At 38.3% G+C, this 18914-nt stretch overlaps 1 protein-coding gene across 3 annotated transcripts in view; it reads left to right on the plus strand.

The window, feature by feature from the left end:
- The window catches only part of CSMD2 (CUB and Sushi multiple domains 2), a 1348498-nt gene that overhangs the window by 960350 nt on the left and 369234 nt on the right, over nucleotides 1-18914 (plus strand). For all 3 annotated transcript variants that reach the window (XM_077481921.1, XM_077481922.1, XM_077481923.1), the window contains 2 exons: nucleotides 11307-11633; nucleotides 14595-14789. In XM_077481921.1, coding sequence (XP_077338047.1) covers nucleotides 11307-11633; nucleotides 14595-14789 — 522 coding nt within the window. The remainder of the gene's footprint in view (nucleotides 1-11306; nucleotides 11634-14594; nucleotides 14790-18914) is intronic.

Consider the following 18914-nt stretch of genomic DNA (forward strand, 5'->3'; position numbering starts at 1 on the left):
GGTAGCAGTAGTAGCCTCAAGAAGAGAAGAAAAGATTGACCATACACTTGGATCCAAAAGATGTTGTAAAAATGTCTTTATTGTCATGATCCAGACAAAACCGCAATGTCTGGCTCGTGACAATAACATTTTTCTACAGCATCTTTTGGATCCAAGTGTGCGATCAATCTATTCTTCTCTGCTTGATATTCCCTACGGTGATGAGCCAGGATTAGCACCTTGGACTGGGTGTGCCCATTATTTGCCTGAAGTGGTGTGTGCACCCTTGTTCTGTTACCAGTAGTAGTAGCCTGTTTACTTCTCATATGACGTGTTTGCTTTTTTCTTTAATAGATAGATAAATAGATGTATATTTTGAGACTCCTTTGTTTGTGTCCCATTGGAGAGGTTTGCCTTAACTTCCTATCACACAAACAGAGCAGGAAGTAAGAGCAGGTCTCTCCAAATCAAGAGGATATCTTCTTTTTTCGACAATTTTCACTGGCATAAATTCACTCATTGGAAAATTTCCACTCCTGTAACAACTAAAAAATGTTTCTTGACCAGAAATAAGAGTCACTAGAATAATAATAAATAGGGAAGCTTCTTAGTGGGGATACAGACAGCAATAAAAACCTGACAAAGGTTCCAAAACCTCACCTCTCTATCCAAAAATAGGGCATAATGTTGTCCAAATGTGTGGATATTGGAGTGGGCTAAAGCAGCAGTGAGAGTTTACAATGCACCTCATTTGTTTTGAAGTGGGGTTAAGAGAACTTGGGGGCTGTCATCAAGAGAGCCTGACTTTGACTGCTCTTCGGTCTAGCTGCTCCATTCATAGAAGCTGTACTACAACTTCTATGAATGAAATATGATTTAGGAATGCAAAAGATTGAAAGGTCTGCCCCCACCATTCAAAGATTGTGCTTCATTTATAGAAAATGTTATTATGACTTTTATGAATGGAGAGCAGCTGGGCAGAAAGGATGGGCATAGTTGGGCTCTCTTGGTGAAAGCCAGTGACAGCCCCTTAGCTCCATCAACCCCCACCACACCAGGAGATTATGATGGTGGTGGGAGGCAGCATGGACAGAGCAAGATTCCAATTAACAGAAGAGGTATCAGCACAAGGGACATATCATTCTCCTTTTTTTATTTGCTGTTATTTTGACTGCACTTAGGTTTTAAAAGGTTGAAGGGCTGGTAATGCGTTGCATGCCATGATAACCACTTATGACCAAATCTAAGACTAATATAATATTTTTAACTGAAAAAAATTAATTAGACTAAAAACTGGACTGCTACATAATTTGACAAATAACCCAATAAATGGATAAAAAAAGGATAAAATATACAAGGTTTCAAAACTGTACAATGCAAACAATGTATCATCAAAAGAAATCTCAAAGAAGACCTCATTAGAAGACTTGGAGCATGTGCCCCGCGTGCCAGGATCTAGCAACACCCCTGGCCCCTATATACTGTACCTCTATATCAGCTCAGAATCTTCGTCTATATATTGCTTGTTTCAAATTTCTTTCTTCACTGCTGTAAAGCCAACAGATTAAGATGGGACCAATATCTTGTAACACCTCTGGACCAGACTGTGCTTTGACACTTCTGATAAAAAAGTGATGTTCTAGGAGCATGTTTTTTGTTTTTTTTAAACAAAACAAATAAAAAGCAGCTACAAAAAGACAATTTTGCGTGATGATGTTCAAAGTGCAGTAATCCAAAGCAACTACTTAACCACTTTCCCTCTAGAGCAATTTAGTATTTTTTTCCCAGTCAAGTTAAAATCTGAATTTTAAGCATTAAAATGACTTAAGATCTCAAGAATATTATAAATTTTCTTAAAGAAGAGGTCTGGTAGAAAAAAAAAAAGATGTTAGTTGCAATTTTGTATGTTGCTTAACGCGTGAACAACTGTTAATCAAATCTATAGTTTATGAAAAAATACACTAAAATGAACTTTATTGCGCATAAACACAATTTGATCCCCAATTTTATATACAAAATAAAAGACTGCATGCACTTTTTAAATGGCAAAAAATTACAGTACCCAAAAATATCAACAGGCGATGCTTTAGAGGCCTTTACAGATCATCAGTTTAGAGTAAACTTTAAATAATGACCCTAGAAATGTTGCTCTCCTTCTGACATTCATGGTATGTATGGTGTAATTGGCAGACCATGTGCACGCATTTGCATTTCTGGATGCGTGTAGGGTGACGGAGCTGCTTTAATTTTTATTTTATTTTTTCATTATAATTGTATTTTTAAAATGTTTTACATTTAGCATCATTGTTATCACAAGGAGGCTAACACGCCTCTATGTGATAGCATTGGGCAGTGTGAGGCAGTGGTCATCAACCCTGTCCTCAGGGACCACTAACAGGCGACATTTTATGTATTACCTTGGGGAGATGCAGACTAGAATACTGCAATCACTGAGCAGCAAATTATATCACCTGTGATGTATTTCAGTTATCTTGCAAACCTGGCCTGTTAGTGGACCCTGAGGACAGGGTTGATGACCACTGGTGTGAGGTTTTCCTTTTGGAGACACCAGAGGTCCAACAGACCCTTAATGTCTCCCCTGTCCTCTAGCACTCACTACCACTTACTGCTCATGCAACAGTGATCAGGTGGCTCCATAACCACCCAGATCATTTTTACATAAAAGCCCACTGCCTGCTGATAAAAAGCCCACTGCCTGCTGACAGGCTCACATCTGCTATTGCAGCCATGAGTAACCCACCCACTCCTTGGATGCACAACACTAGTTAAAAAGACACACTAGGTAAAAAAAAATTGTTTAAAAGAATCTTTCATTAATGTGACTGTTGAATCCTGGGATAAGAAAATATTTTCTAAATACAAGATTCATGTGTATTCTTCATTGAATCATGGTGTGTTTTGTGTATTTCTTCCAGATCTGTGTATGTAGTAATCCTGTTTGAAACTTTGGTTCTGTGCAGGAGCCAGTGGTATATTTAGGTTTGTGCTGCCCTAAGCCTGACTAAACTTGTGCACCCCTAATTTAAATATGATCCACCCCTTCCTGTCAAGAACCCACCTCTTCCTGTCAAGGCCACACCCCTTCCTGTTTAATGCACACCCTATCATCTGTAAACAACCACACCCCTTCCTCTTGATGCTTCACCTTTTGCTCTTAGAGCTCCACCTCAACTGCAGTGGACTCCTGAAGTTGGATTTTCAGGTGCTTGAAGACAGTTGAAGCTGATCAGGTTGTTCAAAGCAATGAAACGCTGACAGCAGCTGCATCCATCCTTGATGTTTACATGTAACCACGTTATGAAATGATTTCCTATGGTGAGGGACAGATGACTGTCCTTGGACACAAGCTGTTTGTGTCCTGGAGTGATCATCTGTTCTGAACCCCAGGTAATTACTCCATGTGAGCTTACATTGGAATACCAATGGACAACTGCTGCCAGCCTGTCACCAGTTTGTATGGGCTGAGCTGTATGTTTTTGTGCGGGAGCCAGGAGCTTTTTTGCTGCCCCTATCCCCCCCCCCCCTCCCAGGTCTTGTTGTCCTAGACCAAGATACAGTGCTGACAGGAGCTTCCTGTAATCAAGACCAGTTACTGCTGTTATCTGTCCTTGTGCAAGGGGACTGATCTTTTCTCTGCCACCCTCCCCTCCCTGTTGTTTTCTGCAGAATTACCATAGTGGGTGAAGCCATAGCTTCATGTACAGCAGCATCGTGATGTCACTACTACTTTTATGGGGTTTGCAAAGAAATTTAGTGCACACAAAGTGGATTTATATTCTTTGTGGCTATCAATAAATATATTTGAATAAAAGTTTTTGTACCCGGAGTTCAGCTTTAGGTCAGATTGGTTGCAATATATATTTCTATACATTGCAAATGATCACTTCTCTTTGAACTATCTCACTAAATATGGAATATATATATCTATATATATATCTATATATATATCTATATATATATATATATATATATATATATATATATATATATATATATATATATATAAAAACACGCACACACACTATATTACCAAAAGTATTGGGGTGCCTGTCTTTACACGCACATGAATTTTAATGGCATCCCAGTCTTAGTCCGTACAGATCAATATTGAGTTGGCCAATCTTTTGCAGCTATAACAGTATCAACTCTTCTGGGAAGGCTGTCCACAAGCTTTAGGAGTGTGTCTATTGGAATGTTTGACCAGTCTTCCAAAAGTGCATTTGTGAAGTCAGGCACTTATGTGGACGAGAAGGCCTGACCTGCAGTCTCCGCTGTAATTCATCTCAAAGGTGTTCTATTGAGTTGCGGTCAGGACTCTGTGCAGGCTAGTCAAGTTCCCCCACCCCAAAATCGCTCATCCATGTCTTTATGGACCTTGCTTTGTGCGTTGGTGAGCAGTCATGGGTGAGCAGGAAGAGGCCATCCCCAAACTGTTCCCATAAAGTTGAGAGCATGAAATTGTACAAAATGTCTTGATATGTGGCTGCCGTACCCCCGCTGACTGCGCATATCTATTTATCTATCTATTTATTTATATAGATAGATATATATCTATATATCTATCTATCTATCTATCTATCTATATATATATATATATATATATATATATATAGAGAGAGAGAGAGAGAGAGAGAGAGAGAGAGAGAGAGAGAGAGATATCTCTATCTATCTATCTATCTATCTATCTATCTATCTATATAGATATAGATATATATCTATACAGATAGATAGATAGATATATATACATAGATATAGATAGATAGATAGATAGATAGATAGATAGATAGATAGATAGATAGATAGATAGATAGATAGATAGACAGTACATAGTAAACAACAAAAACATATCAAGGCTTAGCCCTTGTACACACGGTCGGAGATTCCGACGGAATGTGTCCGATCGGACCGTTTTGTCGGATATTCCGACTGTGTGTGGTCTTCATCGGACTGTTTCCATCGGAGCATCCGACGCACCAAGTTTTCCAACTTGTTGGTAAAATTTTCTGCCAAAATACTCCGATGGGACATACTCCGATCATGTGTAGAGAATTCCGATCGGACAAAGTGCCACGCATGCTCAGATCAAATTCCTAAACCAAAGCTATTGGCTACTAGCGTGAACGTAGTCCCGTCGTAACGAAATAACATCATCATGTCGGATTTTCCGACAACTTTGTCCGACCGTGTGTATGCAACAGTTTCGGACAAAATCCGTCGGAACAAAATCCGACGGATTTGGTTGTCGGAATCTCCGACCGTGTGTAAAAGGGCTAATAGTAGTTGTAGTAATACTACAGTAAATTTGGTGACCTCCTATTGGAGCAAAGTAACGTTTAATATAAATTCTCCACTCAGCACAGTGTTCTTTTGTATAATTTTGAAAGATAGCTACCTCACCAATTGTTATCTTTACATGTTCTGTAAATCTTACAGATCTAAAATAAATACATAATTGTGGTTTGTTGGTTAATCATCATGTTTGACCCATGCTATTGTGTGCATCAATATATCTGTTTACTGAACTTAAAGGCCCGTTGCTATGCAAATATAAGCATTAAGTGAGCCACATTTTCATCAGGATACCCTTGGCTATGACTACAGTGACATTTCCCTCCTGGACCTTTTATCACTTTGATTTATTGATCAAGTAATAGCTCAGTGATTAAAATGCATACTTTTGTAATTAGTGGCATTCTGTAAAGTTCTTGACATGTCTCTTTTATGAATGCCCTGAAATGGCTTGAGGAATCTGTAGGCTTACTCCTGCGGAGTTAAACATTTTCAGTCCTTTAAATGCAACCAAATCCATATAGGCTTGTTTTTGCAACACCCGCCTGTGCGCGCTACCTATTTTTCTTGTGACATAAGTTGCTGTTACCTCTTGCTTTCCATTGTTTCCAAGGAGAGACCCAGATTTCATCTGTCATGATAAAGTATGCAGTATCATTTCCTTTATTTGTAGTCTGGATGCTACTTTTGTGTCAACGGTAGCTATGTTCAACCTACTTTTTCACTTTTGCTACTTCGCACCCGCCTATATAATAGTCAACAGTTATTCTGTGCTCAGTGAATGACAACATAAGTGAAGTTTTGGCAGTTCTTTCTTTCTCTCTGTAATTTTTGCATTGTCAGCTCGCATCACCTAATAAGAGAAGACAACACAATTCATGCAACTCTTGCTTTTTACTGCTATCGTTTAGCGTCTCATCATCATTTTAAATAAAATTGGGAGAGGTATCTTAGGGAACAATGGGAAAGGTGAGATGTTTTTGTGTGCATGTTATTATTGGGATATGTTGTAGGCTTTTTTATGTTCATGTTGTGAAGGATGAATAAATAGTTTAATGTGTTATTCTGTTAAATGCTTTTAGGTTAATCAATCAGATATTGCTGAGGCAGTGACACAGTTTTCTCTTGTTTGTGCCTGTAGCTTTAAGTTTAGATTAAGTTTGAGTTTTGGTGAGAAGAAAGAAACTATAGCTAGAGTAGTTCACTCTCTATTCATCCTGTTTACCATTGTCACCAGAATTCAAAGTGATTGGAAATCCAAAGTTTAGAATAGGCACCCCTTTATACCCATCCAAGTGTTTTCTGGTGAATGTCCTCATTGGCATTATCAGAGAGGTAGCAAACCAAAACCGTAACAGGGTCTACCACATTGCCTCTTCATTGGCTATCAGCCCCCCAGAAGGAAGACTCACTCCACAATACATCCATCACAACCAAGCTTTGATTTCATTGGTCCAGCGCTGTTACTCACACACATACCACAATTTAGAGCAGGACAAGAATAGAGGGAGTTATCCTCCAATAGGGAGATCTGTTCTGGTGACAACTATCTAAGAGGGAATTTCTCAGTTTTCTGCACAGGAAGTAAAAATAAATTCCCTGAATGGGACACAGATGCCATAAAGCCTGACAAGGGAGTTAACCACTCCTTACTTGATACAAAATGAAAAGAAAAATTTTGGCTTTTGATATACTCCAGTGTGGCTGTCCCATCGCACTAGAGTCCTGGATTAAATGTTCTTTATCCAGACTTCGTATGTCTCATTCTGTGTCTTCATGGATTCCACAAAGCGAATGATTGATTACATGTTGTTTAATTTGGTCCTGTGTTTTTTTTTTTATGTAGGGACATGTTTGCATGATTGGTGTGGGAACATAGGATTGTATTCTCAACTGGGGCATATACTGGTATATGTGACAAGAATGTACTTTATAAAGTTTCTAGTAATATATCATTGCTATAAATATACATCATAATAACAAAAAGTACTAGGGAAGATATGGTATGCCCAAAAATACAGGCATACCCCACTTTTAAGTACACAATGGGGTTTATTTACTAAAGCTGGAAAGTGCAAAATCAGGCTCACTTCTGCATGGAAACCAATGAGCTTCTAATCCCAGCTTGTTCATTTAAGCTTTGGTAATAAAACCTGGAAGCTCATTGGTTTCTATGCAGTAGTGAGCCTGATTTTGCACTTTTCAGCTTTAGTAAATAAACCCCATTGTGTACTTAAAAGTGAGGTATGCCTGTAAAGCATTCCAAATTTGCCCAGCCTCAATGTGTACTGGCTAACTGCAGAGGCATGAGCACCTTTTCCTTGTAACATGGACACTGATGTGATCGTTTTCATAGCTGAGAACATGAGTACACACCCCAAAGGAACATTTTCTAAATGAATTAATTAAGATTTTATTTAGGCATGTGGATTAGTAGTGCAAATGTCATTCATATCCCTGTTTGCCCATTTTTTCGCACCTTATGTAAGAGGGTCCTATGTTGATTGATTGACCTTCGACGCAAACTGCCACGTCTGCAGCTTATACACTGTTAGTCATTTTTCAGAAGTAATTGTCATTCACTTTGCAAGCTTTCAAAATACATACATACATAAATCTACATATACTTGTATTTAGGTATGTGCATAATTATTTTAGTATATCATTTATACAAGGTCCTCTTTGCATGTTTTATTTATTTTTGTTACTGGAGGTTATTTTCTGTATCGGTACTGTATTATGAATAGAAATATGATCTTTCATCCAAATTCTTCAATATTAGCAGTATTTAAGTTTAAATGAGCAATGCAAAACAGAGGATAATTGAGTTCAGATGGAGATAGGAAAATGTGGCTAAAACAGGGAAACAATGCATTAAAGCATCCCCCGCTGTGGAAACATTGGCGCAAGATGGGTTTATTTAACAAATGAATAGTGAAAAGGGTGCAGGAAGGTCAGCGTGGCAGAATCATGCTGATATTTCCATGCAGAGCACCAATTAGAGATCACTGGTGTCAGGAGGAACTAATTTACTAACAGGGGTTCCAAAAACTGCAGCATTTTTATTTGAAAGAATAAGCAAATAAAGTATAATGGTAAAGAAAGGAATCAAGATGTTGCCTTTCAGTAGTTAGGCAGTGAAACCTGGAGATCATACCAAGATTGAAGAGCTGCAGATGCTCTGTGGTTGTAGTCACAGTTCCATGATCACACATTGGGTCTTATCACTACACACTGCTATGCTGGTCAGTACTCTATTTTGCTCAGCATGCTTCCTTATTGCTATGCATGTCATTGCACCACCTTGCATGTCATTCTCTTCTGTAGGATACTGCATGCTTATCTCTTCTGCATATAAATGAACTTGGTATGTAACAACTATAAATGTACCATTCTTATTCCATCCTGTTCAAAGATCATTGTTAATGAAGGAAAACACAATGAAACCAAACTTTATCCAAAACATTGTATACATGACTTCATTTATAACTGGCTTGGACTTGGATTTTACAGTATTTATATTTCACTCCTATTGATTGTCATTGAATACTTTATTGGAATTTGAAATGGCACAAAATGAATGTCAACAGAATAGTTGTTTGTATAAATGTATATATATGCTGCATATATGTGTATTCATTTGAAATGAATGCAAAGACAATTATACTCCTCAAATACTTAAAAAGTGTCATAAAAAATAACAGTTAATTAGTAAAAAATAAGAAAAAAAAGTTTCAAAATGGCATTATTAAAAGAATTAGCTCCGCAATATATGACCCTATCATTGGTAACATAAAGGCAAGACATAGGTAGGCAGATGTCTTGCCAAGGTGCTTGCTCTTCCTTGTTTGTGTTCAATAATTCTTTGGACCAGTTCCAGTATCCTCCTTAAATCAGATAAATATAGAAGTGGTGCATGTCTTGCGCCTGTTTTTTGTAGAAAAGAAAGGTAAAGAAAGATAAATACATATAAATCGATATGATATTTTTGAAAAATATTTAAAATGGTTACATTGATTATTCATTACATTTCTTTTAGTCTATGATAGGACTTGATAATCGATTGTTTCACACAGAAAAACTGCCCAGATTGCCCTATGCCAGTGATGACGAACCTTGGCACCCCAGATGTTTTGGAACTACATTTCCCATGATGCTCATGCACTCTGCAGCGTAGTTGAGCATCATGGGAAATGTAGTTCCAAAACATCTGGGGTGCTAAGGTTCGCCATTATTGCCCTATGCCAAGTATTTAGATTCATAACTTAATAAATGTATTTATTCATTGCAGGATTGAATCCTATTCATGTCCAGTGTCCAAAATAAATAGTTATTAATTGAGGGCAGTGTCTCTTACTTTTAAAAAAAAAACACCAAGACAGTCACCCAGACATGCAAACTCAAGTTGCAAACATACTCTGTCAGATTATGCAGCCAATGGGCTGCAGTGCCGATCAGTGTATTCTGATGGCAGGGGAGTCCTTGCTGTCAGAATACACTGACATAAGGGGAGGATTTTTCAATCCACCTCAAATATGTGGATGAGGAAATCAGCTTAGATTATTTTTTTGATCAGCTAGCTGGCTGAATGAAATATACTGAGTAGTGTATTGGCAGCTAAAATCAATGTATTATAAACAATATGTATATGCTGTCTTTAGTAATATGGGTGCATTGTATAAAGATAATGAAACTAGAATGATGTTTAGATAAAACTAGTTTCCTTTTTTTTAAATAAAAAATTATAGATATGAATGAGACTTAAAGACTATAAGTTCATGTGTCTACGACTGATAGAGACCACCAATGAAATCCCAATATAACATACAATTTGGTTAATTCACTTGCATGGCAAACATTGACAGCAAATGCAGTTTTTTAAGATTTAGATAAAGCTTAAAGTTGTGTGCAGTTTCTTGTATTTGTGGAGTATAATATCTTTAAACATTTTATATATATTGAAAATTGTACCTGTTTCTATGCTTTATTTGACAAAAGTCAACATGTTTGCACTTTAAATATCTAGTCTTAAAGCAGAGTTCCAGCGGTTTTTTTGTTTTTTTTGTTTTTTGTTTCTTTAAATCACCCCTTGTTGTTGTTTCTACCCAATCCCATAACCAACAGGATTAGTGGTGAATGTAGGTTTTGTAAATGAATGTACCTTGCAGTCCCGCTGAGCATATTCCCATCTTCGGTGTGGGCATCTGAAGCCCATGGGTATCCCCTCCCAGGAAAAGGCGCTACTGACTATCTTGCGCATATCATACAAAGTTTGGCAAAGCGATGCTTCAATATGTGGATGCCCATTGACTCTTGGGATTGATGACACTCATAGGCCAGGAGCCAATGGGAGGGCGGGCAGACATGATGTACATCGCTGGGGTGAGGTACTGCAAAAGCGGAGGATTAAAACCTCCAAAAAAGGTATTTGGACTGAAGAAAAAAAATGGCCAAATAGATTATCAGAAGGGGTCATGAAAGTGTGGGGGGGGGTCGAAAAAATGCCTGGAACTCTGCTTTAATTCTATATATTTTCAAATGCAGAAATTATTTATATACAACATATTAATGGTGGAACGAATAATAAAACCCTGGTTCCTGCTATTGAATATAGTCAAACTTTTGTAAATTTAGTAGGGCAGTAATGTGAGTTAGTATTATTTTGATGTTCAAGATATATATGCAGCTTAGATGAAATTGAGCTTGTTAAATTCATAGAAGTTCACTGATGATTTTAGATGCTTCTGACCATCTGGCATCATTCATAATTGCCAATTGATCTGGGCCTACATGCTCAGTAAACAGTGGCTGAATTGATAAATAAATTAAAAAAATTCAAGTATATAAAAGTATAACCATATAAGCATACCAAAAAAAAAAAGCCTAGAAGTGTGCATTATATGTTTCAGGTACAATTTTCAGTTACATACCTTAGATTTAGGACTCTGATAGATGCATGCAACAATGCAGCTAACCACTGGTCTATCATTTGTTTGCTACTCTTGATTTTTTTACAGTTTCCTGCTTCTTTAATTTCACTACCCCATCGGGAAATGTGCTTTCTCCGAACTATCCTGAAGAATACAGCAACCACCTGCACTGTGTGTGGCTCATCATAGCCAAACCTGAGAGCCGTATCCACTTAGCTTTCAATGACTTTGATGTAGAGCCTCAATTTGACTTTTTGGCAGTTAAAGATGGTGGATCACCAGAGTCCCCTGTCCTGGGCACATTCTCTGGGAACCAGGTTCCCCCATCACTAACAAGCAGTGGCCATGTATTAAGGCTGGAATTCCAGACCGACCACTCCACTGAAAAGCGTGGATTCAATATCACATTTACCAGTAAGTATCCAAATCCAACTATGTGTGACTATGTTGAAACTATAACTGTAACACAATTCTAGATCAATTCCAGTACGTGATGGTAACTGACTTTGTGAAACATGATCTTGTTATTTTTCCACAAGGGTCATAGAAATGGGCCAAATAATTTCCTGCTACCTAAAATGTTACCAAACACACAACAGTAAAATCAGTCTGTATATGCAGTAAAGCATGCTTGTTATACTCACTGTGGAACATAAGGAGTTAATCCTCTGCATTGTGTAAAAAGGCTGTTTGATCCTGTCTTCTCTGATTCTCTCCTTCTTCCACTGTCCCCTAACCATCTTCTGATATACAGAGCCTTTGGGGTCACTTTGCACATGCTCAGTTTAGTGTGTATTGCTAGAGGGTGTTTTTCTTTCTTGGGAGGGTGCATGTGATCGGCATAGGACCAATCAGCACTGTCCAGCAGAGGGTCGAGGTCCTGCAGAGTAGAATGAAAACTCCTCCTACAAGCTTTAACTAGACACTGATAGAAGTCACAAGACTGCTATATACTGCAGATGAGAAAAGGTATTTAGCAGTTTATATTTACTAAAATAATTGCATTTCTATGTTCTGTGTACTGTTGGAGACCAGATATAGTGAATGCAGGGTCCTGAGTTTAGTAACACTTTAAATTCCCTTTATGCCTTGTTCTGCATTAAAGCCACAGACAAGTGTGACACATTTTTGAATAATTGTAAACATAAATGGGATACTTTGTAAGTAAATAGCAAATAAAAGAGAAAAAACAATCAGCGGCTTTGATATCCTAAATTTAAAAAAAACCAAACTGAAAGTTGGAATCTTTGCTGTCATACTAATTACGTATTCCTTTTTCCATTCCTTCAACTTTTTCTATGCAATCCTTGGGATTACTGCTTATTCAAGAACTATAAAAAAGAGTTGTAAAGGGCATAGGCTCAACTATCAGCAACAGTAAACTATGCATGATACAGGCACAGGATGCATGAGACAGGCTTTTTGGAATTCAGCAAGGGGGCTTTGTTCAGCAAGCCCAAAAAGTAAAATAAAACAAAACATTTGCACTAACTAACATCTAACTAAACCTTTATGGTGGGTTTCCTAAACAAACAGGTAGCACAGGTGGCATTTTTAGTGTTCTGTCAGCAGTCATCGTTTTCACCCACCAGCAGGCTCTAAGCCCTTGTACACATGGTCAGACATTCCGATGGACAATGTCTAATAGGACCGTGTTGTCGGATAATCCGACAGTGTGTGGGCTCCATCGGACTGTTTCCGTTGGAGTATCCAACGGACCAAGTTTTCCAGCTGGGCTATAAAAATTTCCAACAACATGATCCGATCAGACTTTGTCCGATCATGTGTACAGAATTCCGATCGGACAAAGTGCCACACATGCTCAGATCAAATTCCTAGACCAAAGCTATTGGCTACTAGCCTGAACGTAGTCCCATCCTAACGAAATAACGTCATCACGTTAAGTACGATTGAATTTTCTGACAACTTTGTCCGACTGTGTGTATGCAACAGTTTCGGACAAAATCCGACGGATTTGGTTGTCGGAATGTCTGACCGTGTGTACAAGGGCTAACAGAAGAGAGAATAAGAGAGCCTTTGAGCCTCAGTCAGCTTATATATAAAAAGACACATGCACAATTAATGAGGTCTGGTCAGCCGGTAAGATGTGGACCTAAGGATTGGGGCTTTATCCCACTAAAAGCTTCTGAGCTCCAGGACCCAGACCATGACTTATTAAGATCTGAAAAAAAAAATGAATGCCTCCATAATAGACACAAATCCTGGAGCTCATCGCCTTGTCTAGTTGAGAAACCTAGGTGACACGTATACATCATCCATCCGTCTTTTCAGCCAGTGCCTCATGCAATATAGGGGTCTATGTATCAATACACGCTAGCTCCTGTTAAATATGTATATCTCATAATGCCAGCTAACCAGATCTGGTTGTCTAAGTCACATTTAATGAGTAGAATGGACAGCCATTATTAAATGCAGATCACTGCATTAAGAGGCCCGATGTGGCATTTAAGAGACCCCGTGTGTTTTTGTGTTAATCTCTGCAAAGCAGACCCATGAGCAATCTGTGGCATCAGAAAATACTTTTTTTTCAAATAACTACTGAAACTGCAGCTGTTCCTGTAACCAAGTGAGTATCAAATAGAGTTTCCTATTTATGTGACTTCCTACAGTGATAATGTTGTTGTGACAATGTCTCCGTGAGAAACTGGCACAAAATATCTGACCTTGCTGTACTCTGCCAAGAATTCTCAGATACAGCAGCCCAATGTAGCATGGAGGCTTAGCCTTGGAGTATTTTATTTCCTAAAGAAATGATTATGTTTGATTTGCTGAAAGTGCAGTTAATTAGACTCAATGAAGGTGACTAAAGCTGAGTTAATATTTGACGCTGCTGGGAATTATTTATTCATAAATGTATAGCAATATTCATCATATGCATGAAAGAAAATTGCGTTAACCCAGCATTAAATAAAGATGGAGGTAGGCTACAGCAAATAAAAATCAGCATTAATTAAGAGCTGCATTTAGCTAGACATTCCATTATAGAGCGTGATTCATAAAACCATTTTCAGCCACGAGTTGATGCTAATCCAAATGACCTGCCTGATGGATTGTAAATAGTATACTTTATTTATGATCTCCCTGGCCATTCTAATCTCAACCCATGTAGTGTATTGCGCCTGTTGTACTGTATGGAAATATGAGCTCATTTATATCAATAGTTTTATGAGCTTGTGTTTTAATGAATAGATATGGTTATGGGGCACCATGGCCTCCTAGAAAATCTACTCATGATCATGCTATAATTAGCGAGACTATTGGTAATCAGTTTTGGTACATAGATTCCTAAATTGGCTATAACCTTCAAACATGACTCTTTATAACAGCTCACCCTTTGCTTTCCCATGCACTCAGCCTTTAGGCACAACGAATGCCCAGACCCTGGCGTGCCAGTGAACGGGAAGAGGTTTGGGGAGAGTCTACAGCTTGGCAGCTCTGTATCATTTCTATGTGATGATGGCTTTATTCGTACCCATGGATCAGAGACCATAACTTGCATCTTGAAGGAAGGAAATGTCGTATGGAATAGTGCGGTACTAAGATGTGAAGGTAATGTTTTGGCTTCTTTAATAGTTGAGAAATAACTGTAAATTGAATCTCCTGGTGGTTGTGATGTAGCTGGTAATGCAACCATTTAGGAAATCACTTTAAAATGCTTTTGTAATACAATAAATTAAAACAGATTGCTCCTTTCATGCAGCTCATCTCAAATAAGGCTTGTTTTGTCTCCATGCTTTTCCTTTTGTTCGGTATGCAAATTTATTGTATGTATTACTAACTGCAACCGTTTTTGCACTTTTTCACCTGTGTTATATTTACATAAATACACACTTCTATCTACAATATTTTGCTCAACTCTTTTTAGCCCTTTGTGTGTAATTTAGTCTACACAGACATGAGATTTCCAATTTCCAAAGATGATTCTTGTGCACAGACATGGACACTTTTGTGAATGCTAAGAGTAATAGGGAATGTCAAGGAAAACAAACCTCATCAATCAATTCTTCCCACGAGACTGGGCATCCACTCATTGTTTTCATGGGTCAGAGAGTGCCTATAGACTTGCCTTTGTCCTCCTGTCCAACTTTAAAGTGAACCTGTGCTTTGCAGAGGGTTACTTAAATGCAAGCCCCCTTGTGCCCCTTCCCTTTGTTCAGATCACCTTCAGGAGCAAGGATAAGAGGTCCTGTCATTCTGGCTAGAGCTCACACAGGGCTAAGGACTCTCATAACTGACAGCACTGGGGCCTAGTTATTGGCTGGAGAGTTAGTATAAGAGGGGAAATTTACATGTTTCCCAAAACTGCAAGAACCGAATATTTCTCTTCGCTCCTACAGGTGATTAGAGCAGTGGAGGAGCAAATGGATCATAAGTATATGGCAAGTGGGGGGGAATGCGGACACTGAACCTTGTTCACTTTAATCAAGCCGATTGGACAACAGTCATCTCAATCTTCAGGTGGCTTTTATGCTTTGATTCACAAATCTCTCATATCTTCCCTTATGCTAATCTGTATCAATGAGGCTTGTAAAACATAAAGAATTAAACTTCAAAGCAATGTCTCTGCCATTATAACTTAGTTCCGGAGAAAGGAGATCTTTGCTTTGTAGTTAAAAGCTGCTCATTTCCCAATCTTCTCTATATGAAAACTCATTTGTATGTTTTTGAATTAGTCATGGTTTCATGCAGTGGAATGAAAATAAGTAATTAGCGTTTTACTTTGTTTTTGTTTTTTAAATGATTTTCCTGGAGTGCGTTGCAGTGCACAGACAATATTGCCATGTACTAAAATGGGTTTAACAGGTTAAAGGTTATTCCAGGGTGAGACAGTACATTGTAAGTGCAGGGAAAAGATTTGTTATCTGAAACGATTGGAGCCTGCGATTTCTTCATAAGTTGTCTTTCTGAATAATAGAAGCCTAGGTAATAGATCCTAGATTGGGAGAGGGGAAGGTTGATGCACTGGGGTTGATTTGCTAAATGAAAATAGGTTGATCACTTTGTAAGGGATGTTGCTGAGAAATGTTCCCCAGAGCTCAGTAATTGAGTTGAAGCTGTGTTGACTTCTATCATTTAATCATGTGCAAAAAAATAAAAAAAAATTCACATACCTGATTGGGCATTTTGTGCAAACTTAAGTTTTACCTCATTCATTAAGATCTGGGTAAAATTTCCATTAATAGTGCAACTTCCCTTGCAAAGTGAACAGCCTAAATCAACCCCACTGTATCCACATGGTCTTTTCAACAAACTTTTCAGTTTAACCAGCAGACCTGGTGAGGAGGCAACAGATCGCCACCTGTCAACACCCCTTTAAAAAGCGAGCTTGTTTTTCAGAGGGTGGTTGACAGCTGGTGATTTGTCACCAGCAATACCTGCCACATGTTTGAATGTGTCCTAAAGTTAACTATGTAAAAAAAGTGGTTGAATATTTAAGTCAAATTAGTAAATAAAGTAAATTGGGTAATGATTCGCTATGACCATTCAATCATGTGCTAGCAAATGATTGGACATTCACAGTGAACACAGCTTCATCATATTCACATTAAATTTCCTAAGTGAACAAGCCCTACTCCTTATGTAAATCTCACCATGGGCTGAATTAGAAAGCTGGTATTGCATGAATATAATTTCAGATTACATAGAACCTTTCATGTTGATTAGAGATCTAAATGACTGCCTACTTGTACATGTTCTTTAGTTGAACCTTTAGTCCAGAAATATAATTGTTGCAAATATGTTGCACACTTTTACAAAAAAAAAAAAGAAAAGAAGAGAGCCATGTTTTAGATATGTTAGGGTGTCTTGTCAGCCCATTCATTTTTATTGGGCTGTCTTAACACACGACATAATGCTCAACATAACGCATGTAACACTCAATGTTACCGCAGTAATGCATCACAAAGATGTAAATGTGAATGCTACTCAAAGGAATCATTGAAGGATGTAGGCTTTTCTTGATGTCTGCTAATATACTCTGTATTCCTGTTAAAATTTCCCAGCTTAGAATGCTGGCTGCTACAAAGCAATATTTTTATTTTACCAATATTTGAAAATACAGAACTTAATGAAAATTACTATGCTTATAATGTACCTAAATTATAGCCGGCAGTCAAGTAATTATAAAGGAAATACATAATTCATTTTAATTTGAAAAAAGTGTCCTAAAGCAGATACCCAAATTATTCTTTTTGCCACGCAAAGTGAAGTTAGGAGTTGTATAGGGACTCGGTTATGCTTTATTTCTTTCACTCAAGTGCCTGAAATCAACTATTTAAAGATATAAACAGATTTATACAATTACTTGCTTAGTATGTTCCTCATTTGTTGCAAGCAGTGACGGTTGGTGGAGTTTATTTTTGGAGGGGGGCAAACAACCCCCCCCCGGGCTGCCGGGGAGAGGCACTAGCACAACTGCCCCTACACCTCCCGCACATGTACGGTGTGACGCTAACAACCCCAGCAAACTCCCCTTCCATCACCCGCTGTCTGCCGGTCAGTCCTTACCCTGGATGCTGGTGGTGAGAGCAGCGGTCGGAGCTGATGCAGTCATCTTCCAGCGTGAACGCCCCTGTCCTTAAGCATGGTGGACTCAGGAAAAGCTGCTCTGGTGTCCTCTCCTGGAGCAGCTTCCGCAGTGCGTCTCCGCTCTACTTCTCCCGGCACTAGGTGTCCAATAAGATCACCTGATGTTTTGGACAATTGGGAAATGGGTTTCATACCTGCTTCCCGATTGGCCAGGAGGAGAATCAGTGTTGCAACACCGAATATTCATTCGCTGTTGCATACCTGGATGGGATCGGAGCACATCCTCTGGTGTGGAGAAGAAGGTGCGGCGCCCGGGCGCCCCTAATGGATGGGCCACCACTGCTGCATGATGAATAAATAATAATTATATTGAGTGACACACCTTTTCTGTTTAAACTAGAAGATAATGTATATGACAATTCTTGAGGTCCTGGATACTTACTAATATAGAAAAAATAGCTTGTTACTGATCACATTCTGTATAGATTAAGCAGTCTTCACACTAAGAGCAGAGAAGTTTCTGTCAATATGTTTGTGGTTGGCTTACTGCACAGCTAATAAATAAAGAGGTAAGGGCAATCACATAAAATATTAGCACCCTACAAGCAGCTCTGATGAGGATAGTGTTAACATGCATGCTTCTGTTCAAGCCACAAGCTGTGAATATTTATGTCTATGGTGAAAAATAGTGAGAAGGACATGAACCAAAGAAAAACAAATGGGCCGCACACAACACTACTCAACATAATCCAAGGCTTCAGTTTGCTGCAGTTAGAACTTTGGTTAAAACAATGAGAAAAAATATTTTATCTTAAAAACTATTATTTTTCCACACACGTTTGCACTGTACTGCATTGACTATGTAAGTACAATAGGTAAAAAAAAAAAATGACACACATTTATTTAGTTCCTTGTATAAAAACAATGACACAACTGTCAGAGAAGCATAATGACAGTAGGGAAGGTATTTGACTCTGCAGGATATGACACACTTAAGAACAGTAATCAACAGCAGGTAGAAATTGGGTCAATGGGTTTAGCCTAAATTTTGAATTAGAACATTTGATTGCTTCTGCTTCCTTTGTACTTGTAAACACAAACACTATAGATAGTGTAGCCCTCTTTTGTGTGTGTATGTGTGTGTGG

The sequence above is a fragment of the Lithobates pipiens genome, unplaced genomic scaffold (genome assembly GCF_037356315.1).
Source record: "Lithobates pipiens isolate NorthernLeopardFrog02 unplaced genomic scaffold, aLitPip1_a1.2 Scaffold_16, whole genome shotgun sequence".
Taxonomy (NCBI): domain Eukaryota; kingdom Metazoa; phylum Chordata; class Amphibia; order Anura; family Ranidae; genus Lithobates; species Lithobates pipiens.